The sequence below is a fragment of the Rhyacophila brunnea genome, unplaced genomic scaffold, assembly GCF_057557595.1.
Source record: "Rhyacophila brunnea isolate RB1 unplaced genomic scaffold, BYU_Rbru_1.0 scaffold_10, whole genome shotgun sequence".
NCBI lineage: Eukaryota > Metazoa > Arthropoda > Insecta > Trichoptera > Rhyacophilidae > Rhyacophila > Rhyacophila brunnea.
In genome coordinates, this window is record NW_028232752.1 from 23,952,888 (window position 1) to 23,980,605 (window position 27,718).

Below are 27,718 nucleotides of genomic sequence, written 5' to 3' on the forward strand. Positions count from 1 at the left end.
ATATTTATTCATTTGGTGATTAAATGAAAATGTAACTCCTCATTAGATTTGGAAACAAAATTAGGACATAAAATATAACTTCTTCCGAAAAAATGAGTTTTGTTTTATTCACCATGCCATGAATGAATTATAATGACAAATATACCTCTATTTTCAAATATTTTTGTGCCACATAATAAAGGAAATGTGGCGCCAAATTTTATAGAAGCTGGATAGGTAAATATGAAACATTGATTAGCTCATCTGAAGATATTCCATAAAGATCTGAGGTATTGAAAATTATAATTTAGCAAAGAATATTACATTTATAATAAAAATAAATTGCACGGTTTACGCTTGTTCATAAATGAACTTTCTGATAATAATTAGTCCCAATATTTGTGTGGAAAGTATCCAGAGAGCTCTATGATTCAAGAATTTTAAAAAATCCTAGATAAGTCCACTATTTAATATTTGTGGTAGATGACATTAGTGTATTTCAAGAGTATGCGGTTGGTTTTAACATTAGTTTTAAAATAGAACAATATGCCCATTTTTATAATAGTTATTAACCTTTAAAGCGCCGGCTAGACGCTCATGCTTTACGACAAGCTTACTTGCGCAAACCGGTTTGTATCGGTAAGCCCATGTGTATAGAAAACTGAAGCTGGCGCAAACTAAAAAAAAGTGATACCGCGCAAGCAAGTTGTTGGCGTCTAGCCATTATGCAATATGATATAATGGCGCATTAATGCAATAAATAGAAACAAAAGAAAATTGGACACTACATTTATTTAAATTGATCATTTTAATCAATTTTGTTATGTCATTAAGTAGGTACCTAATTAAACATTTTTTTACATATTATACTTTATAGATCATTACATATTGTGTGAAATTCTTCTTCTTCTTTCACCCTGTCACGTCCCAACATTGGGGCATAGGGCAAGCACAAGTTGGCGCCACTTCCCTCGGTCCATCGCCAACTCCTGTGCCTCCCGCCATGTCAGACCTGCAGCACGTAGGTCGCTTTTGTAGCATCGCTGCAGGGTGAGGGAAGGCCGGCCACGGCGACGGAACCCTTGAGGCTGTGCCACAAGGGTACGAAGTGCCGCACTCTTTGGCGGCATCCGGAATACATGTCCCAGCCACGTGAATCGTCTCTTCGTGATAACTTCAATCACCGAAGGCTGTTGTGTCTGCTCACGAATTCGGATATTTGTAACGCGGTCGTACCAATGTACCCCTAAGATTCTGCGGAGACATCGATTCTCAAAGCTCAAAAGCCGTGACTCTTGAAGCTTAGTAAGATGCCATGTCTCACAGCCATACAGGAGCACAGGTAGCACGCACGCGTTAAACAAACGACATTTGGTCCTCACAGAATACAGCCTTGACCTCCATGCGACTCCAAGTTGGTTGAACGCAGAGCCCGCCACACCCATGCGGATTCCAAGCTCACTAGAAATACCACCATCATCGGCAACCGTGGCACCCAAGTACTTGAATCTGGACACCAGCTCGACGGGCAGACCAGAAACCCGCAGAGGAGTGTCGGCGTCGATGCAAGCAGCACTGCACATGGATTTGGTCTTAGCGGCATTCAGATGAAGACCCACACGCATCGAGTTCGCGGCTAGCCTGTTCACGGTCACCTCCAACCTCTCGATCGTCGAGTCAAACACGACTGCGTCGTCTGCATACTCCAAGTCGCACAGTCTTTCTTCGCATAGATCGCTTGTGTCATCATGATGTAGGCGTATCCCACTGTCGGGGCAAACCGTCTTACGCATTATGAAATCCATCATGATGATAAAAAGAAAGGGCGCAAGTACACATCCTTGCTTGACTCCTGACGTGATTTCAAAGAGGTCAGAGGATGTTCCGGCTGCTCTCACGCGACACTCTGTATTGGTGTAGAGAGCACTTATCACGGCGACCAGTTTCCGTGGGACACCATATCCTAGCAGAATTTGCCACAGAGATTCACGATGAGGACTGTCAAATGCCTTTTCATAGTCCACGAAGCAGCAGGCGACAGGTATATTCATCTCTTGGTACTGTTGCAGAAGGCTTCGGAGAGTTGAAATATGCTCTGAGCAGGACTTCCCCGGGACAAATCCACTCTGCTGCGCACGCAAAACGTCCAGCATGGGACTTCTAATCCTGTACAGGAGAATCTGCGCCAACACCTTCCCGGGAACGCTGAGGAGAGTGATTCCTCTGTAATTATTACAGTCTTGTGGGTTACCCTTTTTGTGCAGAGTAACAACGGTACCATCCCTCCAGGCTTTGGGGCACTGCTCCCTTTCCCACACCTCGTGCAGAAGGTCACACAAGGACGGCAATACAGCGCTCAGTCCGCAGAGCAGAAATTCTGCATGGATGCCATCATCTCCAGGAGCTTTCCTGCGCTTCAGTCTTTTGACAGCCTCTTTAACTTCAGCAGTTGTCGGAGGATCTTCGCAGAATCCCGATGCAGTAGTGATTCCGAGGGCGGTGATCTCCGACGGAATATCGAAGGGATGCAATGGAGGTGGGCGATTCAGGACATCACTGAAATGTTGGCGCCATAGCTCCTGGACCTTTGCAGGTTCGGTGACTGTCACTCCGTCAGAGTTGCGTAATGCAGTGACCACTGGACGTTTCTTACCGCAAATTGCTCTGGTGATGCGGAAGAGAGCACTTGGATTATTCTTGCAGGCAGCAGATTCCGCATCCCGAATGAGGTCATCCAGGCGTCGGCGCTTATCGCGGCGGGCAGAACGCTTTACCACGCGGTCCATTGTCTGGTATTCCGCGCTGCGCTGTGGGTCGTATGTACCATTGTCTCGCAATTCTTTCAGGAGCTTCCTCTTCTCAATCATCTCCCATGTATGAGGTGACATCCAGTCCGGTCTGTGCGTATGCCGCTCTCCTAATGCAGTAGTTGCGGAGCTCATTATAGCATCCCGGAATAATATCCATTTTCCTTCCAAGGGATCCGAGTCGATGGAAGACGTGAGAGTTCTAGCATCATATAAGCGCTTCTGCAGCTCCAGCTCATAGGTTGCACGCACACGGGTACTTTTCAGTTTTTCCACATCGAGTCTGACCGTCCTTTTGGGTTTTGGGACTCGTTTGAGGTCTATACGGGATTTCCCGACCAAAAGTTCGTGTTGTTGAAAGTTGTGTGAAATTACTCACACAATATTATATTATGTACATAGTTTTTGTTAGACTTTGTGGGTTTATCAGTTTTTGGAAATAGGTGCCTCATATTCTTATGTTCAGCCAATTCTAGAGCACATTTGCCACAATCAAATAATGTGTCAAACCTGATGTGTAACATTGCAAAGCTGACTTCATATCATGAAGCATAGTATTTCTATGAATATCCGAAGAGAGGTGGCTCAACAAACATAATGGGAGTATTGTCTGCATATTGGCATACATTATAAAAAAAATAGGTAAATTAAAAGAATAATCGTACACAAGTGCATGTACATCCACAGTATTGAATGGTAAATTCATTTGGGTCAATGGTTATAACTTGTCTCGTGATTCTTTTTATATAGGAATATCAGAATTCTTCTAATTTTTCGAGTAGTCTGAGTTAGGATTCCCTGGTGAATAATTTCATACAATGTTTTTTAGCATTTTTTATCATTACTATAATATATATATATACATCGTTAGTTTTTTTGAGTTGTTATAAGGCTGATTGTTTGAATGCTGTATTTGCCTTCTTTGTATAGGTAGTTTTTTTTTTACTTTTGTGTATCAAAGAAACTGTAAGAAGAATTTCTCTGCAACGGACGTTGAAATGGATGTGCGAGAAGCTTAGCAGCACATTCATGGATTATGGTGGGGTTTCTGATTACTTCAAATATGTATGAATATCCATTATCCAAGGTTTGCAGAGAATCGTAAATTTCTTCACACTGGTTATCAAAGCAGTTCTCCTCGTGCGTAAACAGAATATCGGTGGAGAAATAAGGATGTTTTTTTAGAAGAGTGTAATACTTATCATCGGGTGAAAGTTTGGGTAAACAATTGGAGCGATTGTACAGTAAAACCAGACGTACGATGTTTGTCGGAGGCACTAGCTTATAATCGGAACAAAGTTCAGGTAGATTGATTTTGTCGTAAATCAAATCGAATATTGATGACAAATTGAATTCTTTTTGTTTGCATTCTTCACTGTCATAACTATTCAGGTTGTTGATAATTTCGATGATGTTCTTGGTGAAATTATGCGCCCATACAGGTTCAGAATCTTTTAGGATGACTAAGGCAAACTGCGAATTGTTGTTTATGGATTGTTTTGAATACAAGAAGAATGACGTGATCCTTTTTAGCATGTTTAAAGGTGTTAGTGACGTCCCTTGTTCTAATTCGAATGGAGTAAATTTTTCAGGCTGACAAACATCGACACACAAAATAATTTTTTCGGGAACATTTGTGTTTGGAACAGTCCTCTTTGGAATTTGCTTCAAAATTTCAATGGAGTTCGCGGTTTTTATGGTGGCAGAGTCTCTTCTATCGCCCGTTTCATCCCTGAAAATATTTTTTACATGCTTATAAAATGAGTAGATACTTCCGTCAAATCATTGTTTACATTTTGTTGACGTACATTTTACGGCATCGATACCAATTTCATTAATATTTATGAAGTCTTACGTTTCATTGACATTGATTCCGTTTGATTCAGTGAACCGAAAATCTTTCCTAGCCTCCAAATACTCGTCGTCTGTACTCGGACTATATTCGTTCGTCATTATAGTGGTTATTAGTAGGTAAAATGTTGAAACTATAACAATATCAATATTACAAGAGAGACTATGACAGATACTCGTAAACTGACATTAGTGAATAGTGACGTATATTAGTCTATAGCAGTGTTGCCATCTTTTCAAAGTGGAATTATAGTACAGAGCCTTCAAAATTATAGTATTTGGGGAAAAAATATAGTACGCGTTGTCATCTGTTGAAAATGTACAAGTTTTTTGTATCTCAGAAAAAAATAACGGAGAATTCGAAAGACTGAAAGACCCCCTTTTATTTAAGTACCTCTTCCGACCAAAAATGATTACCGAAGAATTCAACAAATTTTTATTTTAAATAAGTCAAGAGATTTTTTACGTTTTTTGAGCAATTTTTTTTCCAAGTTTTCCAAATTTTCTTATATTGCGAAATTATAGTACTTTGCACCAATTTATCGAACGGAAATCTCGAAATTTCAGTACTTTTTACATATTTTTTCCGATATTCAAAATTATAGTATTTTGGGCGTACTATACCTGTTTTATATCGTACATAGTACGCGGACCAAAATTATAGTACAAATACTATAACTATAGTACGGTTGGCAACACTGGTCTAGTGACATTACTATGGAGAGTTGCCAGGGTACTATAATCGCTCTACCATAGAGAATAAAAAGTTTCATGAAGAAAAAGTTCCGACCTATTGTACAATGTTTTTATCACAAAGAGCTTGGACTTTATTAAAAAGATTAAATTTTATACAAAAAATGATTGGCGTATATTATGTATAGTTGCACTTTTTTTAGAATTATTGAGCCGTTTTTGTTATAGTACTAAGCGCAAGAACGTAGTGTCGCGTGGGGGCGGCGCGGCGGCGTCTTGCGAAACTCAAACGTATAACCGTGTGTAAAATGTTCGTAGACAGTGTCTTTTTTGGGGCATAATACACACAGTTATACGTTTGAGTTTCTCAAGAAGCCGCCGCGCCGCGCCCGCCAAATCACTACGGCCGAGCACTAATTGTATCATGCCTTTCACCTATTTCATCGTGTTTTTAGTAATTATTATTCTATCAATAATTTTATTTCCTTTGTTCCAGAAACAATCATGTCGTTGCCCCCAAAGAGGTTTCTTCATAGTTTTTGATTTGAGGATGGAAAGAGCATTAATGAAAGGAGTTTTACCTACCATTAAAACTCTTATTATTCTTGTTGACTCTGAAGTCCATTGAGATATTGATCGTATTTTTTGCCTTGTGTTCTTCTGTGCTGGCCCTTTTTACCCCCTCTTCTTCTCGATTATTCATTTCTCTGGTTGCTCATCTGTTTAGCAGGCTGGCAGGACTGATGCTTCCGTTGGTGGTGTCCTTTTTTGTCTCTGCTATTCATTTTGATATGTCTCAAGGAAACCAGGTAGGTGTTATCTGGACTTCAGAGTCAACAAGAATAATAAGAGTTTTAATGGTAGGTAAAACTCCTTTCATTATTTGCTATTGACTCTGAACTCCCTTGAGATATCTGTTTGTTATCACCTGGTAAAGCAAGATAGATCCTTCGAGATAGGATGGATGAATCCTAACATGGGAATTAGGTATAATATATTCCTTGCTTTTAGACTCAGTGCACCGGACTGAACAGAGTGGTCAATATATTTCGTTCCCCCGCTGTAGAAGTCTGTGTGTCTATCGGTCTCTGGTAAAATGTTTTAAGGGTATCCTCCTGGAGCCAATTACCTCTCTGCAGGATGTCATCTATGGGGTAATCCTCTAACCAATTTAGGGAGGTGACTGCTGATCGAGTACTGCCTGGTGATTCCTGTACCCCTGCATCAGCGAGTATTGACTTCACCCAATTTCCGATGACTGCTCGAGTCGCAGGTTTTGGGGGGCCTCTTGACGAGATAAATAATGCCGGAATGTTACCACCTTCTTCTCTTCTCTCAATGGAAACGCAGATAAGTTTTCGTAGACAAAATACTGGATCGATGTTTTGGCAACTGGAAGCGTTTAATTTCCATCCAGATTGGCACTGCCTTGATGTGTCCGTGTTGGAACCAAACACTGGCCATAGAATAATATGGTCGCCATTATCGACTAAGCGACTGAGTAAGGTAAGGTCATGAACCCGTCGTCCCGATCCGAGTAATAATAATATAGCTGTTCTGCGTGAAACTTCATATGGGTTGTATAATAGTGGTGTTGTTTTCTTGAGGTAGTCTACGACTATTCTTGGATCCCAAATCGGTGGTTTTGTAGGTTTAGTCTTGCGGGTGGATATGGCTTTTAACATATGACGCACTACTATGTTACTGCGGATGTCTTTACTGATCATAGGTTTGTAAAAGGTAGCTATGGCTGACTTATGTACAAGAATAGTGTTATATGAAAGATCTTCCTTGTTGTAAAAGTCACCCCGGTATCTAGCCACTTCAATCGGTTTGGGGGTATTATAGCTTATCGAGTTGGCCAGGCACCAAATCTTCCATTTGTCCCATGCAGGTTTATAGGTCTTCAAAGTTGATGGTCGCCAGCCGGAAGTGAGAAGTGATCTGTCCTCTACCGACCAGCTAGAAACTAGCTCTGCCCACCCGAAATTATCCATAACTGGAGTGATAGGTCTCGGACTTGTGAAGGTGGATGGTTTGTCACCGTGTCCACTAGAAATGACTCTAAGTGCGGGGTCGGGTAGGGTGGTTCCAGTGATCTCTGCTGTAGGTCTGCGCTCCAAAAACACCTCTACCACCATGGGGCCACTAGTAAATATTTTCCCCTGGCCGTGTTCAGGTGTGCTATTACTTGTGGAATTAGATTCGGTGGCGGGAATAGGTATCCAGGCTAGTTTGAAGTCCCACTGTCGCATCTTTGAAATATGGGAGTTGTAGCTGCCATAACTAGGTGCCATTCTGGGATAATTTTGCTGCGTGAGAAATGGTCTGCCACGCAGTTGTATTTGCCTGGAAGGTACTGTGCAGTCAATGATATATTGGCGTGTTTGGTGATTTCCAGAATCTGTCGGCAAAGACTTAGTAGGGTTGCGGACTTTGTGCCCCCTTCGTAGTTGATGTAGGCCACCACTGTTTTGTTGTCAGTTTGTACCTACGAGTAATTCTGATCCCCTGAGCGTTTGCTCCCGGAGTTGTATGGCTGAGAGTACTGCATACAGCTCCTTTCGGTTGGAGTGCCACGTGGATTGGCCTTATGTCCATGTACCTGATAGGTGGTACTCGTCTAACTGCGCTCTCCAGCCTGAATTGACTGCGTCTGTGGTGAGGAAGTGATTGTAGGGTGCCCTGTGAATCTTTCCTTAGGAGCCCACCGCTCGAATCCACCACATGATGTCCTCTCGAGCTTGTGGTGAAATCGATGTTGTTCGGTGAGGGTGGCTCCTTGATAATTGAGCGCTCGTACGTTGTAGACGTCGGCAATGCAACCTCCCCTGTGGAGTGACGAAGGTTGCAAAGTTGAGTCGCCCGAGGAGGCGTTGGGCCTGCCTGAGCGACCAACTGCCTTTTTGGATCTGCAATAATTGTAGGTGGTGACGAAGTGATGTGCACTTCTCTGTTAATAGATATGTAGGGGTTGTCGATGTGAGGGCCAATGGAGTTGTGACGAGGAGAGATGAGAAGTCGTTGTCGTGATTATGAAAGGTGTGAGTTTATTTAAATTACATAAGTACAGATGTACAATTGTTACAATAATGTGAATCACAGCACAGAGCGATGTGCTTCGGTCGAAAATTTACAATCGAATAATTCTCTTTTTATCAATCATGACGTACTGATTATTATTTTATCAACTTATAATTAAGTATGTAATAATTAGGCTATTAACTAACTAAGTGAGAACAGATATGTTGTTGGCTCGGGATTAGACAAAAAAATTCTTGTTGATTATTCAGCCTAGTGCCTGCATGAAATCTAGCATATAAATCAGTTGCGACAGAAGAATCTCTCTGGACTGATTTGCCATCAGAAAGTCGTCCAAGTAAGTGACGATTCTTATACCTCTTCCCCGGAGTTGTTCGGCCACCCAGTTTGTTAATGAGGCAAACAATCTTGGTGCTGCCGACAGTCCGAACGGAAGGATGTGAATTGCAGGAGTTCTCCTTGGTAAACTAGCCGAAAGAATCGGCGATGTTATATAGCTATAGGTACATGCAGGTACGCTTGGCTTATGTCTATTTTTACTAACCAATCTTCCCTTTGCGTGAATGTTGGGACCTTGAAATGGTGAAACAGTTTGAACGGCTTTTTTGGTTGCAGGAAACTGTTTAGGCATTTTAGGTTGAAGACGGGTCGTTGACTGCCGTCTTGCTTCCTTACTAGGAACAGGGTTGAGAGGAAACTCGGAGATGGCTCTGCCGATTCCAATATTCCCGATTTCTTCAGTTCCGCGATTTGTGAAGTGATCTCCGGCGATTGTCGCGTTTGGAAATCCTTCTGGAATTGTACGGAAGGCATTATGAGAGGGGATTTCTTTATAAACGGAATACGGGTTCCCGTTATTATTTTTAATAATGGTGGTGGTGCACCCTTGGCCTGCCAGATTTCCTGGAAACGCTGGAGGCGTCCCCCTGTGAACGTGGTGAGTGAGACCCGGTCACCTGCGTCTAGGGTAAGTGCCCCTCGCACCACCTCGGTTACCTCTGGGAAAACCTCGGTTGGATGGGCGTGGGCTTCTCGGCAAGCTACCCCTAACCTGGTCTGACATCCTCCTCGTGTATCTCTGCTTCCGAAAGGTGTCTTTGTGTCCACCTGACGAAGTGCTAGGTTGACTCTCCACCCTGCCCTGGTCAACCAATTTGGGGGTCTGATCGAAGACCTTCTTGCGACCCCCACCTCTCTCTTAGAAAACCGCCAGTTGATCTTTGTTGAAGATGTGCTCGGCGCTAGGTGGAATCTTGGTAAGAGCCTCTCGCGTAAAGGTGTCTTTTATTACCGAGAGGATTTTCTGCCGCCTCGTCTGAATCAACTCTGCTCGTTTTCCACAAAGGATCCGGGTGATGTCCTCAGACACTTTTTTGAGTGCTGACGAGTTCCCGACAGCCGTACCAATGGTATGGTCGTTGACAGAATCGATCACTCGCTGTAACGAGTCCCAAATGCACTCCTTTTGTGCGAGCATCGCATTTTGGAGGCCGGCGATCGTACGCTCCATTTTAGATGAATGGTTTGCGATAAACGATCGTAGGGGCGTAACTCATCGTTGAGTCCCAACTCAACGAAGGACAGGGCCACCAAATACTGTTTTTGGGTTTCAGCATAGCGAACCCCGCCCAATTATCTGTGTCAAAAAGCTGGAGACTGGTAAGTTCCGCTACTCGAGCTTTGTCTGGCGTCGGTAAAGCAGGCTCCTGTACTATGACACTAAATACAGGCAACGGAATCCTGTTGGGTTTTTCCGCTGGTTCGGGTCTTGCGGGCGGCCGTAAAAAACTTACCGGAGAGTTGATGTTTACTGCCGGCTTCTGCGGAGTAGGTACCACTGCAGGTAGACACTGTTGGGTCAACATTGAAAAGATTTGCGATACCTTATTGTTCAGTGACATTACTGACGCCCTCAGTTCACTGACACTCACGGGGTCCTTCATCAGTAATTCCGACTCATTCGAGTCGGTTTCCATCGCCAGTCCATCCGCGTAAAATTTACGTCGTGTTTGAGGATGTGGGTCTAAAACATTATGTTTATGGGCCATAGTGTCTACGACATAGAATAATATACTATCTACTAGTCTATGGTTCGAAGTATTTGACAGCAGATAAACTTGCCGTGTTGCACTATATGATTTTAGGTTACCGAATATTCTATTAATTTATAATGGATTTTAAAGAAGAACAACAAAGTGAAATAGAAGCATTAGATTCTATCTATTGCGATGATATGGAAAGTATGGTATTATTTTTTTTATACACGCAGTTTTCATTAAAAATACAGACATTTTGCATCAATCCTGTTTTTTTTTTTTAGTTTTGGAAACCGGGCCATTTCATAAATTTCGAATCATTGTGAAGACAGCTGATTTCGATACAGACCCAGAGAATGGAATATCTTCCTATTTAACTTTTACATACACATCTAAATATCCTGAAGAACCTCCAGAAGTTGACATAGAAGACTCTGAGAATCTGGAAAACGAAGATAAAGATACTTTGAAAAGTCACCTTATTGAACAGGTATAATTGGTGAATATACTACTATTCATTTATACTTCATACTTATATCAAAACAATTAAGTAGGTATCGTCAGATTCACGCTAAATTGAAAAATGATATTGAGTTGTTTAACCGAATTATTGTGGTATCAGTTATTCTATTTTACTTGAATCATCACCATAATATGTGCAACCCTCCTCTTTTCTCAACGTTTCGAGATCGTTACAGAGTCCATTGTCAACAAACAACATTATAATATTATGTTTTGTTAGGTGGATGAGTGAAAATGCCGCTTAAAAATATTAGTTTACTGAAATTTTTACAAACGTCTTTGCCTCCTTGTCTTTTGAGAATGGATTCCATAACATGCTTGAAACGTTAAGGATGAAGAAAAATGACAACACAAGTACCAGAGAATACTAGAAACAATAGTGGAAGTCTCCGGATTAAAAAATAATTATTCTCAAATTTTTGAATTATCCCGGGATTATAATGCCTAATTCCATTTGAATAACACTGCATATAAAAGGCATTGAACATCTTCACTCTATTATTATAAGTATAGTATTCTACAGTGGCGAGGGGTGGAGGTAGGCTGTTAAGATTCGACATACTTATGTAGTACATACTAAACTTTGTCAGTCATATTTATTTGTTTTATTGAACTAAGAATACAAATTGCAGATGGTGCTGGTTAGTTTTTAAAATCATAATAGTTTGGGTATGCTATGGGCAATCTGACAAAAATAGTGCACGATTTTTCAGTCATACATACCTATTTGTTTTTTGTTGAATTAAGGATACAGATGGTGTTGGTTCGTTAGTCCAGTCAACACAAGATACAAAGTATGTGCAGACATCTCGTTCAAACAATATGGGAATTAGTCTGCACCATGTGATTACCATTGGTGCTGGATAGATGTTTCATAGGAAACCCATTTTAATATAGCTATTACAGAAGAACCTCAGTTATACGCACTAATTGGGGATGAGAATTAATAGTCCCGATAACTATAAATCTGGATAATTGAAAAAATAATAAAACATCTATTTTACAGAATTCAGTTGAACTTGGTTGTTACGAGTAAGATGGGACCGACTGAATTTGCTCGTTATAAGCATTACTCGTTATATAACATTTTTCGCGCCACATTCTATTTAAGCATATAACATAAAAAATCTGAAAACCATCGTAAAAATCCCTGAAACAAGCATGGCATTCATAAACTACAAAGAAGTTGTTTATTGTAATGAGCCGCCGGCGCTGGTAGGTACCTAATGTCTTCACAAAGCTTGGATTTTTTACATGCAATTTCAACCATATACGTGAATACTTTTTCAATGTTATCGGCGAAAACACCAATTAGGTATTTAGACACTTAACTAGTGTCATAAACGTAATCCGATCCCGGCGGCATCCTGCCCGGTTAGATTTTATTGCTTTGGGTCGAAAATGTTGTTTTTAAAGATCGACATATTAACAGTTTTAATAAAATTTTTGACGATATTTTTGCTCGGTATACCCGATAAGTAGTTCGTTATAAAAGTGAATAAATGTATGGAGAAAATCATAAACTAAAATGTTTCCTCATTACATCTGAGATCTCGCTATTTCTGTAATCGTAATAACCGAGTTCGACTGTAATTGAAAAATTTGTATATTTTTAGTTATTACTTACTTATATATTATAAATTGATAATTAAAAATAAATCCAGATACAAATAAACCATCACTGTATCCATGTTGTTGGTCATGCACCAGGTTTCCGAATCATGCATGAGAATCATTCTTATTAGTGTTTAGTATAAGATTCATTTAAAGTGCCGGTTCAATGCCATGGAATGTAGCACCTTCACTGGACTTAAGCGACAGTGGTTACCTTGCACATTTGTTCACTTAATTTCTTTCTCAATCTGGATCTCTATTCAATTTATTATTTTAAGGCTTTTCTATATAATATAAATATCAAATCCATCATTCCAGGGCTTTTCGATATACAATATTCTTGTGGCTTTTCCATTTGGTGCCAAAATATATAGATTTTTACTACTCCCCACTGTTGATGCCGCTACTTACAATTATTGTCTGTGAGTGAAGCATTCCGATCTAATGTGGCAGCACTGCGTCGCCCGCTCCAACCTGCCAATTAGCGATTCTAATAAAACAATTATTTGCATCTAATTTTGCCATTTGACCTCCGATCGAGCTGAAATAAACACCACTATATTTTAACTGTATACATTCTATCAACATTTTCAATAAAAAATGGGGTTGCAGCATTAACTTCCGCGTTTCAAGGCCCTGTACGTGGCGCCCTTTTTCCGTAAAAACCGTAAAACTGTCCCCGGGGTGCAACGGGTTTAATCTGAAATTCGAGACCCCGGCTATGCATTCCGGCTCGTCGGCCCCGTCTACTGTGCAAATTTTGTCGAAATCTGACTGCGGATTTGTATAAAGAAAAACCTAAGGACGGTACAAACATACAAACATCCAAATATATTCTTCAAATTATAGTATAGATACCACCCTGACAAATTTCATTGATCAGCGTACATAATAATATATTTATTAGCAAGGTTTTTAAAAATAAAATACATGAACATCAATTTAAAACCAAAATTACTGATGGTCATAGAGATGGCCTGCAAGAGGAAAAAGATTTCCGATCCCTAATTTAGAGCTATGCAACGAACAAAGTAAAAATCAGTATGATATGCATATTGGATTATTGACATCTACCTGGGTTTTCAAGCAATCTTCTGCATGATGGGCTGAAACTATTAATACAGCTAAGGTAGCCGATTGAGTGTATTCATGAAATCATTTAAATATGTGATTTAGAAATGTTTTCCGTTTCATCAATATTAATTATTATTTACAGGCTACAGAAAATTTGGGCATGGTCATGATTTTTACCTTAGTATCAGCTGGACAAGAATGGTTAAACATTAAATCAGATCAAATTAAAAAAGACAAAGAAGAAGGAGCGTTAAAAAAAAAAAGGGCTGAGGAAGAAGCTGAGAGGGTAAATATGTATAATATATTATATATTTTTGTTGATACATATAAGTAATCGTTAGCCACAAATAAGTGTTGTTTTAGATCACAACACGTTTTCACAAAACAGAGACATCAGGTTTAAGATCTTTTCTATTCTTAAGGCCATACCTTAGTTGAGACACGGTCTAAAAAGATCGTCGCTAGGCGATGCGCGGATTGCGGGTCGCGGGTGCAAATGAGGCATGTCAAACCAAATATAATTTGTCTTATAAATCCAACATGTGTCCATTTAATGTTCTGCTTATTGTTTTATCAGTAACAATAATAATATATTCATTGACATGTTTTCTTTTTAAAGTAAATGGGTAACGTTTTAAGTCATCTTTACACGATTTAAGAATTATTACGGCCGTCGCCATCACGAAGCAAAATGACATGTTTCCAGCTCTACATTCTCTCTCCGAATGGGAGCGAGTGCAAAATATCGTCGCGCCTATTGTTAAAAATTAGTTGCCGTTTCACTGATGAATCACCTTAAATATAATACATATATGCAAACTTTACACTAGCACTTAATTCTCTCGAATGACAACAGATCTACAGTTTTGTATAATAATATGTTGTCATTAATGAATTATTTCTTTTGGATATGACATCACTTGGATTGAGATAAACCTAAAGGACCCAACTAACGTTTTTACATATTTTGAGTTATTAATGGGAACAGACAAGGGTTTGCGATGTAATAGAGTTTGCTAAAAACCTCAAATGGAAATGGGCTGGACACAGCTCGAAGAAAGGACAATCGTTGGACAAATTTAGTCATCCAGTGGTATCCAAGAGGTACAAAACGTCCGCAAGGTAGACCTAGAGGCCGCTGTATCGATGAAATGATAAAGTTCTGCAGAAATACGTGGCAACGCAACGCACAGGACCGAGAGAAGTGGAATCAGCTTGGAGCGCCTTCATCCAGCACTGGATAGATTCAGGCTGATGATCATTATGATGATGATGAATGGGAACTAGTCTTTAATATGCCAAATTTTTAATTGCTGAAGATATCCAAGTTACATTCAGTGTGGTTACATTACATATTTACTTTTTGTTTAACGGAGAGATATTCTAAACGTCTAAATTTCTATTATGAAAAAGGAAGCAACTGCAAAGTATTTGTCATAATCAGTATCTAAGTATCATAAGAGGCAAGGGGTCAAGGTTTTTTTTGATGACACGGAGTACTTTACCTTAAGTTATTTTTCATAGATTATTAAAGATAATATAGGTACAAATATTTATTTGCACTTGGATGTTTTATGATAAATAAATAGTTTACGACTTTGCAAGTATTATGGAATAATAAAAAAGAGAATCACCTGTTGGTTCCTATATGTAAAATATTTGCTAGTGATTATTTGTATGGAAAATGTCATAAAGTGAAAAGGAACCAACTGTATTATTGATTAATATCCTAAGATAATGTTACTGCATTTTATATTCTTTAACTGGTAATAGAGATATATTAATAATAGTCACGGTATTTAATAGTTTTCATGTCCACAAAATTTACATTAAGTATCTAAAAACATGTACAGACTTTGAAGCTCAATCAATACCTCCATTTAGCAAATTTTCAGTTGGGTCCTTTATGTTTATCTCAATACACTTGATCTGTAATTAATTAATAAAGACTTAGGTAAAGCAAGTAAACTGATGGAGTGTTTATATACAGAAATGCTACGAAATAGTTGGCCATAAAATATAAGCTAATCCAAGAACCATAATTTATGAGAATGTCGGAACACGTCATCAGTTGATTCACCACATTACTATTCTGCCAGTCAATGTAGTCGGCAAACTAAAATCAGTCTCATTCTTAATTGATCGAACGAGATACAATTGTATTGAAGCACTGATAGTAATGGGAATATTTTGAATTGAAATTTAACGTAATGGGTGGATTTTTCTCTCATTTTTTTCACACAAATAATGATAGGAAAATTGGATCGACGACCTTCAATTTGATATTTGTTTATACTGTTTATATGGGTGAAACTGATTACGATGGATTAGTACAAAACTTTTATTAATTAGAATTTCAATTCAATTTTTATTAATTAAAATCCTCAGTTGATAGTCTTAAAATTTAATAAAAAATATACTGTAAGGTATAAAATTAATAATATAGGTATTATGTATAATAGTTGAAATTTTGTTTTATTTTTTCCAATGTAGAAAAGGTTTGAAGGTACCAGAGTCACGGTTGAATCCTTTCTGGCGTGGCGAACAGCGTTTGAAATTGACATGGGTATCAACATAAGAAGAGAGAAGGAATTAAAAGAAAATAGAAAACTCACCGGCAAAGAACTCTTCCTTAGAGACAACACACTTAATGAATCTGATCTCAAGTTTCTGGATGATGGTAAATGCATGGGTTATATTTTGTTTTATGTTATATAACTAACAGATATACCCGACACCGCCTGTGTTGTAATTGGTTACATGTAAATTGTACGTAAAACATTTCACCGTGATCTTTCTTATCGGAAAGAGATGACTGTATACTATACGGTCTTTAATTGTATTAGATTCAACATGAATATTAATTCAATTTTCATAGCTGATGTTGGCCAAATTTATGAATTCAAAAATGAAAACCTAACCTAACAAATAATCCAGTATATCGGCTATTTTCAAAATTTGTCTGCTGCTGGCTTCCTGTAAAGTGTAAACCGACGAGAACCGTGTTTTATTTAGACATGAATTTTATGTCAGTACATACTATACGACCCAAAGAGGTTGGACAGTCTTTAATATACGGCCATATATTTCCGATACAACATTTCACGGTGAAGTGTGTTACGGCAAACTGCGCACGTACAAGTTTCCGGACACAGTTGTAATTGTGATTTGTTTCATTGGTTTAAATAGATTTATTATATTTTTTCAAAAGTTTCAGTCATGTTAATTTACAATATAAGTTTATCACGTATTTGTGATATACCTATTAGAAAAAATCTAAAAATATGACACCAGGTTGGAATTGTATACTGGTAATGGCCCAGAATATGATTTTTCAGGATTTTTTGTAGTGATTTTTTATACCCATTTTATAAATTATTTGTCAAAAAGATTCGTCAAACGGATTGTATTAATTGACAGATTGACATCGGTACTATGTAGATAGTACATTCGAATGCAAAAATAAAAAAGATGACTTACAAGCGAGGAATAATATGTAAAGTCGAGCGCTGCAGAGTGCTAAGTTTGCATGTGTCTGATTAATTTTAACAAACAACTCAATTTACAGCGAATTTTGAATAAACCGTGTATGTATTAACGGGGTATCACTGTACCTGTTTTTTGTAATATATAATGCATAACTGTTGTGTATAAAGTGATAACTATGACATGAGGCAGTGACATTAGTGTTGCGATGGGAGTATTAAAGCAAGATATTAGTTCTCCAAACTGCCACATCTCAAGTTATAGTAAGTTGTTGGCGACTATCATTTAATAGTATGTAATGATTTTTATTTGTTATTTTTTAGGAGATGCAGTTAAAGTGGATGAATCTCTATTTCAAGATCTTGATGATCTTGACATATCAGATGATGATGAAGACGAGGATTATGTCCCTGGTCAAAGTGACAGCGATTAAAAATAAACCTCTATGACTCGTTATATATTCCGGTACCAAACTGCTGTGCTCCATTAAATGCGTTTATTGGTTGTATTCATCTTGTCACCTTTTATAAAATACTCCATCCAGTGCTTCCCAAACTTTTTTGAAATGCAACCGACATTTCCAAACGGACCACATAAGCTTAATATACATTTTTTTCACACTATGTTTGATTTAAAGAGGAACGTAATATGGGACTCCACATGGTGGAGGTTCTATTAACAGATTTTTGTTTTTACGAGAAATGGATGTTAACCACTTCCTCAACCTATTATGCCCATACTCTGTGTCCAAACAATATGTGATTTTTAGCTAGACCCAGAATTCGAATCCGGGACCCACAACATTATAAGCAGACACGTTACCACTCGGCCATGGGTTTACTATTTTTCTGATACTATATTATTCCGGACTATAATCCGATCCTAATAAGATCATAGCCTCCACAGAGTGAAGGTTTGTATTAACAGATTTTGTTTTTTACGAGAAATGGATGTTAGCCACTTGCTCAATCTATTAGGTCCATACTCTGACTGATTCACAAATTGAAAAACAATGTGTATTTGCCAGACTCAGGATTCGAACCTGGGACCCACGACAATATAGGCCGACGCTTATACTAGTATTGAATTAACCTGGTGTATTATGTACATACATCATAATGAAATATTTGAAGACATGCTTGAAATGGAAGGTTTAATAAAATAGCACCACTGATAAAATTACATTTTGTTTGGTTTTGATTTCTACCAAAAATCCAACATCACCGGTATAGGAAGATGTGACTGACGTGTCTTCACTTTTATTTTTTCCTTATTATAATTTTTTTATTTAAACAAAATGTTTGTGAACATTATGCCTGTGAGTCCACTAACCACCGCTGTAGTTGCATTTTTATGTATAGGCTTAAATTGGCATACGCGCAGATCCAACGATCCACGCCGACCGTCTTGACCAACGTCTCTACACTATAAGCAATTACACGCAACGATTCGATCGCGTTGGTCCTTGCTTTTGATTGGTTTAAAATAAATATAGTGTTGCTATTATCAAAAATATAGGTTGACCGAAAAATATTTTTTCGTTAGATTGGTGGCCACACTAAACAGTTTTCCCTCGCAATTTTATGTCAAAACTCAGCTGTCAAACCTAACCTTCGGATATTTTCATACATTCTCGACAATCTTCGTGTTTGGTGGCAGACGGAAATAGGATTGGTTCCAATTTGATCACGATCGTTCACAATCTCAGAAAACCATAGTTAATCTTGATGACCTTGGCAATCGTGGCAGACGATCGGGTCAGACGCAATCTGCCAATGTAATTTGAGCATATGTATGACTCCTCTAAACTCCATGGATGTATACTGCGCCTACTGGCTCTTACATATGATGGGGTCAAGTTGCGACAGCCAGAAGTTATAGTGGGTGCACGTGGTAAGGCTGATGTAGAATGAAAATATGTCTAATTTTTTTACCCATGTCAAAGCAAATTGAGATTTTACAAAATAGGACTCCTCCAACAAAAAAATTGGGAATCACTGGTCTTAGTTTAAGTAACAAGCATGGAATTAAAGCTGTGGTGAAAATTTTCTATAAAATACTGTGATTTAAAAAAAATTCATTATAAAATCGTGGTATTGGAACGCCCAAGACATTGGTATTTACTGCTTTCATGAGTGATGAGCAACTTGCGGACTCAGGATGATTTTTTACAGACCAAGAATTTTTGTTATGATAATATGTCATTCAAATTTTATTGTTTTGTTAGATAATCAAAAAATATTTAATTTACGCTAATAATCAAATTGGCCTGGCTATCAGTTTTTTTTATAAATGAAAAACTTTGTTGGTACCAACTTAGGATGTGTGCCGATTCAACCACAAGACATTGTGTTTTGAACCTAAAGAGGCTCTGTGCAGGCCTACCGCTCTAACTATCCCCCGGACTTCCTGCGCAGTATGGTGGGTAAAAACACAACGGCCAGACGGTGTGGTGGGCACATAGCGTTAGTAGATTTTCTTCTTGATTCTCGGTACCTATCTCAAAAGAAACATAAAATAACGCACTCGTGTAAAGTGATGTGCGGGTTTAGAAATGTGTGCCTTAGAAATCGAACAATTAATAATCATATAAATCAGTGTATTGCTTCATTGTGTATATTTTTTACTGTATTTTACGCAGACATACAGAAGTCATGGGAATTTGCTAGTATAGTATATAAAATTTATTGTGTAGCATGCAAATAGTTTTTGGGTGTTTATTTTAATTTGGTCCTCGTGGAAAAAAAGGTTGCTCATCACTGCTTATGCAGTGGATTTAAAAGGATACATAATAATCCTATAGTATGGTAAAATATCTATTATTTATTGTTTAGTGGTCTGACTCCACAAATTCTACAATATTCATGTATAAGTTAATTCGTGTTTATTGTAATATTTTTGATGTGTACAGTCAACATGTGCTGCGACAAATCTTTCTGAAAGTGATCCAAGATGCATAATTATTGAAATAATATAAAAACCATGTCCCCTTTCTGCAGTGAATGTAATTAAAGATTTCCTGTAGAATCAGCGCATTATGGAATTTTGAAGTTGTATTTAATTCCGTTTCCAACACAATCTCTATAAACATTGTGATGTTTTATTTAGTAATTTCTCTTTTACACTATAGAACATAATTACAAATCCGATTATATTTTTAAATATAGATTGTCATTCTTTTTTATTAAATAAAAAATGTTATAATATATGCATTTGGTTCTTCATTATCCTTACCCTCAAGAGTTATGGTCACAGGTCAAGAATGAAGTAACCTTACCCCTGATGTCAACTTCAAATAATTCGGTACTGTGATGACAAGACGGTTGGTTATAACTGCAGTTTTTTCACCTAAATGCCAGCGCTCCATTGGCGAGCCAAAAGTCCGAGGACAATAAATCGTCCGACTTGTCTATGCTCTGCTACTGATCAACGAACGAATAAAAAAGTCGAGCTGTCAAAAGTTGCGATTATCGTAATGTCTTCCGATAATCCTATAATTTTGTGTTATTTATATGTAGACTTGCATAAAATAATATATCAGTGAAAACAACAACACAAGTTTTATGTTTTCTTTTATGGATTTCATAAATACAAACAAAAAAATAATTGGTAAATCTCTCATTTTCTAATGTGTAAATTAACAAATTAATCAATGAAAATGTTTAAAACAATTACAGTTTTTTTTGCGGTCCGAATATTTGCGTATTAATGTCAAATCGAATTTGCATAGCGATCGACGGACGAAGTCTGGCAACTCGGAGAGTAAAATATCAAACATGTTTGAAATCCAACGAGCCTGGTCTGCGGATTAAAAAGTCCGCAGACCTGGGGTGCTCCACGCGAAAAAAAAGTCCGAAGACTGTAAATCGTCTGACTTGCGTGCCAATGGAGCGCCGGCATATAAGTTTTCTTCCATAATATGTTCCAAAATGTACATTTTTTGATGTGGCAAAATATTAGAGCTGCAACTTTATTGGTCACAAATCGTCGCTATAGGATTGGTTTGTCGAATATCCATTTTTGTCGAAATCAACCTTTTAATGCAGAATGCTTTTTTGTATCTAAATGGACTAGAACTATCCTTTTCTTTAAATTACTTTGTAATGGTAATGAATACATCATTAATATGCTGTAAAAATAACAATTTAAATATAGGATTATGAAATTTGTTTATCATCTCCTGAACATTTGGTCTATTCGACAAACCGATACTACAGCGACGAAATGTTAAAAGATATCTGCATCTGACCAAATGTGAAAAAAGTTGATATGGCAAAAAGATATATGAGGCGTCTAATTAAAAAAAGCGACAAGTCCACAATTCGATATTTGCGGGACACAACGTTTTTATGTTTCAAGCTTCAATTATTTGTTTTAACGTGAGATTATTTTTTCCGTTGTATTCTATGTTGAAATTAGAACCAAATGGCAATTTGTTTCAGCCGAGAAACTCTTAGTGTAATAAATATAGGCAAAATAAAATTGGACGAAGCGCTACTTGTACCTCACTTTTTATTATATTTTCGTGGCACTGTCGTGAGTTTACCGGATGCTACAGCATGGGAGACGGCCATTTCCAATATTGAATGTTCCCTTATTGGCTGACTTCAGGGCTCGAAATAGACCGGAACGCACCGGAGCGCCGTTCCTGCTCGTGAAATTCTAAAAGATACCGTTCCGGCTCGTGGCTTCTTTGAAAATTGCGTTCCGTTTCATGTTATTCAGATAATGTTGCATGTAGGTATATAGTTTTTAAAGTTGTAAGGACTGATTCGCGGGAAAAAAATTCGCCTGTGGCGCTAACAAGATATAGACAAGTATATTATTTATTAATGATTAGTCCTACAAGGTCTATAATATAATATAAGCTGTTCGGACTTCAGATGTGTTTACAAAAAGGGCTAAAGGGGCTACAGGTCCAGGACCTTAAATTAGTAGGTCTCCGGAACCTGAAAAATAATTTAAAATCACAAAAGAACCTTGCAGCGAAAGAATACACAAATATATGAGCTTTTAAAATTTTGAAGATAAGAGCCCAATTCTAAGAAAATTGACGAAAAATAAGTGATTTTGCAAAAATAAGTAGGTACCCATTTAAAAAAAAAACTAGATTTTAATGTTGTATTGGGTGGGGGGTAATGTGTATTAGCGCAGAGCCCCTTCAAGTATAAATGAAACCCGGATAATTAGGCATATCCCCCTTATGATATCCGAAAAATATTTAACATAATTTGATATTTTTGAATGATTATTCAGCGCTCCGGTTCGTCAGATTTTCTATTTCGAGCACTGGCTGACTTAAACACACGCGAAAACAACCAAGCTTTAAATAATATGAAACACGGACTTAACGCTTTTTCGAGCTAAATCGAGACTTAAAATATTTTTTTTCGTACGGTTTTGTCATTTATAGAGCGATGCATATTGTGTAAAATTATTCAAATACGTACGTATTCTTTTCTCAATTTTGACCAAATGTGGACTATCGCTTTTTGGAATTAGACGCCTCATATCTGATTAAAATGCAAGACAAATAAACTTTCAATCTTTTTAATAGAAATGATCTTAGGTTTGTGTTGTGATGCTAATTCCGCTTATTTTGAAATAAAATACTTCATAACATCTTATAAACTAACTCCAGCCAGACTAATTTCAAAACTTTGTTTTTGCTCTTCTGTAAAATTGTGTAAACACTAGTTATAACCGTTCGCCATCACAGTACCAAATTGTGGTAGACATTTTCATAAAATATTCATGATATAATAAAATTATCCTCTCATGGGTAGATTCTTAAATAATTTAATGTTATCAAATAATCTTTGAAATGAACATAGCAATGTTTTTTCAACAGATTATTAGCAAAATGATCTATTATTTAGGTGGTTAGAAAAAAGAGAGGGAGTGGAAGAACACACTTCCACTATTAAATCCAGATCTAACGTATGCATGGAACAGTGCCACATTATGCAGTATCAACTCCTGCTTTTTACCATATAATTAATTTTGAACATAATACCCCCTTTACACGTGCATGGATTTACTGCTGACAGTAAGTATTATTGTGGCCATAACAAGAAAATGTACGTGTAAACATGTATTATCCCGCAGTTGCAAGATTGCATGCATGAATCAAAAAGTTCGGAAGCTTCTGAATTTTCAATGGGTTAATAAGCTCCAATACCCTATCGTTTGTCCATTTATTCATTTTACAAAGTGTGAATAAATTGACGATTAGTAATACTAATAACACCATAATAATAATGACACGGCAAAAAATTATAACGTATTGTCGAATCGGCTGTCACTGTTTTTATTGTTGCTAGGGATGAGGTCAAACAGAGACGCACATATGGAGCAGAGCAAGAATGAAATATATTTATAAAGCATTTATTGCCTTATTTTCGATTGAGTTTGATATATCGACCAACCATGCTGCCAGAAAGCAAATGCAATAGATGGAAAGTTTCGGCAAGGTAGACTACCATTTTCGTATTTTGGAACTATTAACAGGAACACAATTGCCGTAAAAAGTTGCTCGTTTACGAGCCCCTTTACAGAATTTGGGTGGGACCACTGCCATGCAGATGTCATATTATACATTTTAAAATGTAGATCTGCCAATGTTTGCATATTAAAACAATAACTTTTAAAGTTAACTTGTTACAGGCAAGCCCAAAGATAGGAAAGAAAATAAATGAAAACATTGAAATGATGGTTAAAGTTTTATATTTCCTGTTTCATAATAAAATTAACATACAATAGGTGTTTGGGGGGCCGAAATATAAAATGTGTAAAGTTGAAATTTACAGCCTGCGACCACGTCGACCACCCTTCCTGCGGGTTGTATCTGAGGGAATGGGGGTGACGTCTTCAATGCGACCAATCTTGATGGAAGAACGGGCGAGGGCTCGGAGTGCCGACTGCGCTCCCGGGCCGGGAGTCTTGGTTCTGTTTCCACCGGTCGCCCTCAATTTGATGTGCAGAGCTGTGATTCCAAGAGTTTTGCATTTTTCAGCAACATCCTGCAGTAATGGAGAACAAAGTATTAAATATATATTCATTCTGTAAAATACAGGTGCTGTACGCGTGACAGTTGCGACACCTGCAATGTTCTACACTAATACTGCCTCCGGTTGGTCTGGCAAATCTCAAAGATGGGTCAACTTCTCATATATTCACCAAGCAATTTGTTGTCTCTTGCAATATTTTTTGCAGGATGTCCTAAAAAGAGCTTTCGATATTGAGACTTTTCATTGATTTTGTATAATTTCTGTTATGAAAAAATAACATTTCACGAACAAGGATCCTTTGATGGAGACACTTGCAAGCATCGATACTTTTCATTGTGATAAAACATCCTTAGGTACAATAGTCCCAGACCAAAAACGGGTCATATAACATTTAAAGACCAGGTTTATTCACACACTTTATTCATGGGTTAACCGTATGTGATAAGAATTATGATATGGGAGAAAATCTTATAGTCCACTCTGCCAGTGCCACAAAGGGCATAGCAATAAAAAAAAGGAATAATAATGTTTCTGTCCACACAGAATATCAAAGAATATTTACTCACATGAATGAATAAATCATAGAAACATTTATGAATAAAATATTTTCATGAAATTGAGATAATGCTTTCTAGGTATGTTTGGTTCAATACTTATGCAATCACATGATTATATAGGTATTGAACCAAGCATACCTAGTAAGCATTATTTCAATTTCATGAAAATATTAAGGTGACGCATCAGTGAAACGCCAAATAATTTTCAACTGTACGCGTGACGAAATTTTGGACTCGCTGCCATTCAGTGAGAGAATGTTGACCCAGGAACACGTCACTTTGCTGCGTGATGGTGACGGGTCAATTAATTCTAAAATCGTGTAAAGATGACTAAAAACGTTACCCATTTACTTTAAAAAGAAAACATGTCAATGAATATATTATTATTGTTACTAATAGAACAATAAACATAACATAAAATGGACGTATGTTGGATTTATATGACAAATAATATTTCGTTTGACAGGCGTCATTTTCACCCGCCACCCGCAATCCGCGCATCGCCTAGCAACGATCTTTTTAGACCGTGCCTCAACTAATGCATGGCCTTAATCAAAATTGGGTGGTGATAAGCAGAAAGGAACCAACTAATGTTTTTAGGTATTTTGAGTTATGAATGGTAACTTGTTTTCTAGTGATTGTGTGTATGGAAAATGTCATAAAATGAAAAGGAACCAACTGTATTATTGATTAATACCCTAAGATATATTAATAATAGTCACAGTATTTAATAATTTTCATGTTCCCAACATTTACATAAAGTATATAAAAACATGTACAGACTTTGAAGCTCAATATCTCCATTTAGCAATTTGCTGTTGGTTCTCTAATGTTTATCTCAATCCAATTCTCTTAACACGTTGATCGCCATGGGGGTCACCGGTGACCGGCATTGGATTACGTTCAGGGGGCCATGGGGGTCACCGGTGACCGGCAAAGAAGACCTGCCTTGAGAGTTGTTCTACAGCGCCGGCGGGCACGCGCGCAGTGCATTTTTCGATACGCGGTGACCGGCTTGGCCCTTCTGTATATTACTGCCACTTGGCCTGAAAATATGTCTTCCCAGTCACAAAATATAGGCTCACTAATGTAAAGAATGTACATAATGAAAAAAAAGTTTTCCTTTTAAATTGTAAATGTGTTTTTGTTGATATAAAAATTAAATAGATTATAAAATGTAAGTTATAAAAAATATGTAAATAATAAAAAATCAGAATAAAAAAAATGATTATAAGGTATGTATACGTATATTTCCAGTTTATGTGTATCCAGATATTATACTACCCAATTTGAAAACTTTTATTCCGTATTTGTGCCTTTTCTGTTTATTATACTATTTAAATCTAAATATAATTCGACCGCGAAATGGCACCATGCTCTCGTCAACACATATGGACAGGTGACCGGCGAAGTGGCCGGCCCGGCGCAATAGAATAAATTAACTTGTTGGCGCCGCGACGGACACATGTGGCCGGCACATCATAAAAACATTATATTCTTTCATTACCTATCAAATAATACCTTAGAGACAAATAATCATTTTTTAACTATTTTATGTAAAACTAGTTGGCGATCAATGTGTTAACCAGATATATCTATGCCATAAACACAATCTATAATTTCGTGCGTGCAAGGACCGGTTGATTGTTTTAATTAATTTAATATATTGTACACACACTGCTATCTCTTGGAATCGTTGTGGAATAACTTCATTGTACAGTTTTAAGAAGACCCGCTCACGCATACAAAGTTAAAATTTTTCATAGAAATTCATGGCCGACATGGTACCCGGTATGTAACGGATTAAATTAACTCAGATGTATTACTACTAACCTTTGGCCACATTATGTTACTTTTTTAAAAGGTTTGATGCAAAATATTGGCTAGATAATAGGGAAAACAGGGAATAGCAACAATCGAAGGTTTGAGACAGAAATCTATATTCGTATTAGCTTTTAGGATTATAATTAAATGTTTGTGCTCCAATGAAATAAAACTTTCGATACTAAGTAATTTAATTTAAATCGTTAGTAAATAAAACCTCCATGAATGGATAAAAAAAAAACGCACTGACAACCCCGTGAATCCGCCTTTATGTAAAATTCTAATGGCTCACTATTACTTGACACACAAACACTGACAAGAACGTTATTTTGGTAATTTATTAGTACTCCATATTATCATCATTGTGGTGAAGGTGTTTTGAAAGAGAAAAAATACAATAAAATTGACATCCTAACATGTAACAGAGGGAACGAAATATAATATATTATTGTATAGACAAATAATTACCTGTGCAGCTAACATAGCAGCGTAGGGAGACGCTTCATCACGATCGGCTTTGACTTTCATGCCACCGGTGACTCTGGCAATCGTTTCACGTCCTGACAAATCAGTAACATGGACGAATGTATCATTGAAAGATGCAAATATGTGTGCCACGGCAAATACTGTTTGCCCTTCGCGAACTTGAGGTCCAAGTGAAACCTGGACTTCCTCCTTGGCAACTTTATTCCTTTTGGGAGCCATATCCTAAAAACAAATAATGTCAATAAATAACTTCACTTGATACTGCAGCCAGAACACGGGTGACAGATAGGTTATAGATTTTAACTGAAGGTAATCAAAGTAATCAGACAATGCAAGGAATATAAAATAACTCCAATATACGAAAGTTTTCTGGTTACACGTAAATAGTTGTATATTTTATATAATGTTACGGCAAAAGATTCATTTGGATGAAATATACTTACGCAAAAACCTTCTCAGCAGTGCTGTCACAAACCGGAAGTTTCAAAAGACCATTTGTAGAGAAATGTTGCTAGTTTTAAAAAAATATGAGCGGACACCGGCCTGTCAAAAAATATTACATTTTATGATCGTGATCCATAAACGAGTAAAAAATTACAATAATAAAATATTTTTAATTACCCATCAATTCAATATGAGCCAAATATTATAATTATAGAGAAAGTCGTATTCAAGGTTTTGTGATCAATCATGGTAAATTTTGTTATTTCGTTTCTAGCGACCGAAAACTAACGCGA

At 37.4% G+C, this 27,718-nt stretch overlaps 3 protein-coding genes across 3 annotated transcripts; 1 reads left to right on the forward strand and 2 right to left on the reverse strand.

Annotated features, from left to right (window-relative positions):
• Window positions 1–3,605: 3,605 nt before the first annotated feature.
• On the reverse strand, window positions 3,606–4,838 carry LOC147079010 (BRISC and BRCA1-A complex member 1-like). The gene is made up of 2 exons (XM_085952529.1): window positions 4,642–4,838; window positions 3,606–4,518 (listed from the first exon to the last, which is right to left on the reverse strand). The coding sequence occupies exons 1-2, from the start codon at window positions 4,737–4,739 to the stop codon at window positions 3,729–3,731; spliced, it is 888 nt and encodes a 295-aa protein (XP_085808655.1). The 5' UTR covers window positions 4,740–4,838; the 3' UTR covers window positions 3,606–3,728.
• Window positions 4,839–10,459: 5,621 nt separating this feature from the next.
• Window positions 10,460–19,607, forward strand: LOC147079011 (RWD domain-containing protein 1). Its single transcript, XM_085952538.1, has 5 exons — window positions 10,460–10,612; window positions 10,693–10,898; window positions 13,761–13,904; window positions 16,112–16,298; window positions 17,428–19,607. The coding sequence occupies exons 1-5, from the start codon at window positions 10,543–10,545 to the stop codon at window positions 17,535–17,537; spliced, it is 717 nt and encodes a 238-aa protein (XP_085808664.1). The 5' UTR covers window positions 10,460–10,542; the 3' UTR covers window positions 17,538–19,607.
• Window positions 19,608–23,813: 4,206 nt separating this feature from the next.
• LOC147079012 (small ribosomal subunit protein uS11) lies at window positions 23,814–27,484 on the reverse strand. The gene is made up of 3 exons (XM_085952549.1): window positions 27,425–27,484; window positions 26,964–27,203; window positions 23,814–24,126 (listed from the first exon to the last, which is right to left on the reverse strand). The coding sequence occupies exons 2-3, from the start codon at window positions 27,198–27,200 to the stop codon at window positions 23,908–23,910; spliced, it is 456 nt and encodes a 151-aa protein (XP_085808675.1). The 5' UTR covers window positions 27,201–27,203; window positions 27,425–27,484; the 3' UTR covers window positions 23,814–23,907.
• Between the last annotated feature and the right edge of the window lie 234 nt (window positions 27,485–27,718).

Coding starts and splice junctions, on each gene's coding strand:
- LOC147079010 (XM_085952529.1), bottom strand. CDS start 4,739: ATGACGAACGAATATAGTCCGAGTACAGACGACGAGTATTTGGAGGCT. Junction 4,519..4,641: donor GGAATCAATGTCAATGAAAC/GTAAGACTTCAT, acceptor AAATATTTTCAG/GGATGAAACGGGCGATAGAA.
- LOC147079011 (XM_085952538.1), top strand. CDS start 10,543: ATGGATTTTAAAGAAGAACAACAAAGTGAAATAGAAGCATTAGATTCT. Junction 10,613..10,692: donor CTATTGCGATGATATGGAAA/GTATGGTATTAT, acceptor TTTTTTTTTTAG/TTTTGGAAACCGGGCCATTT. Junction 13,905..16,111: donor CTGAGGAAGAAGCTGAGAGG/GTAAATATGTAT, acceptor TTTCCAATGTAG/AAAAGGTTTGAAGGTACCAG.
- LOC147079012 (XM_085952549.1), bottom strand. CDS start 27,200: ATGGCTCCCAAAAGGAATAAAGTTGCCAAGGAGGAAGTCCAGGTTTCA. Junction 24,127..26,963: donor CTGCTATGTTAGCTGCACAG/GTAATTATTTGT, acceptor CCATTACTGCAG/GATGTTGCTGAAAAATGCAA.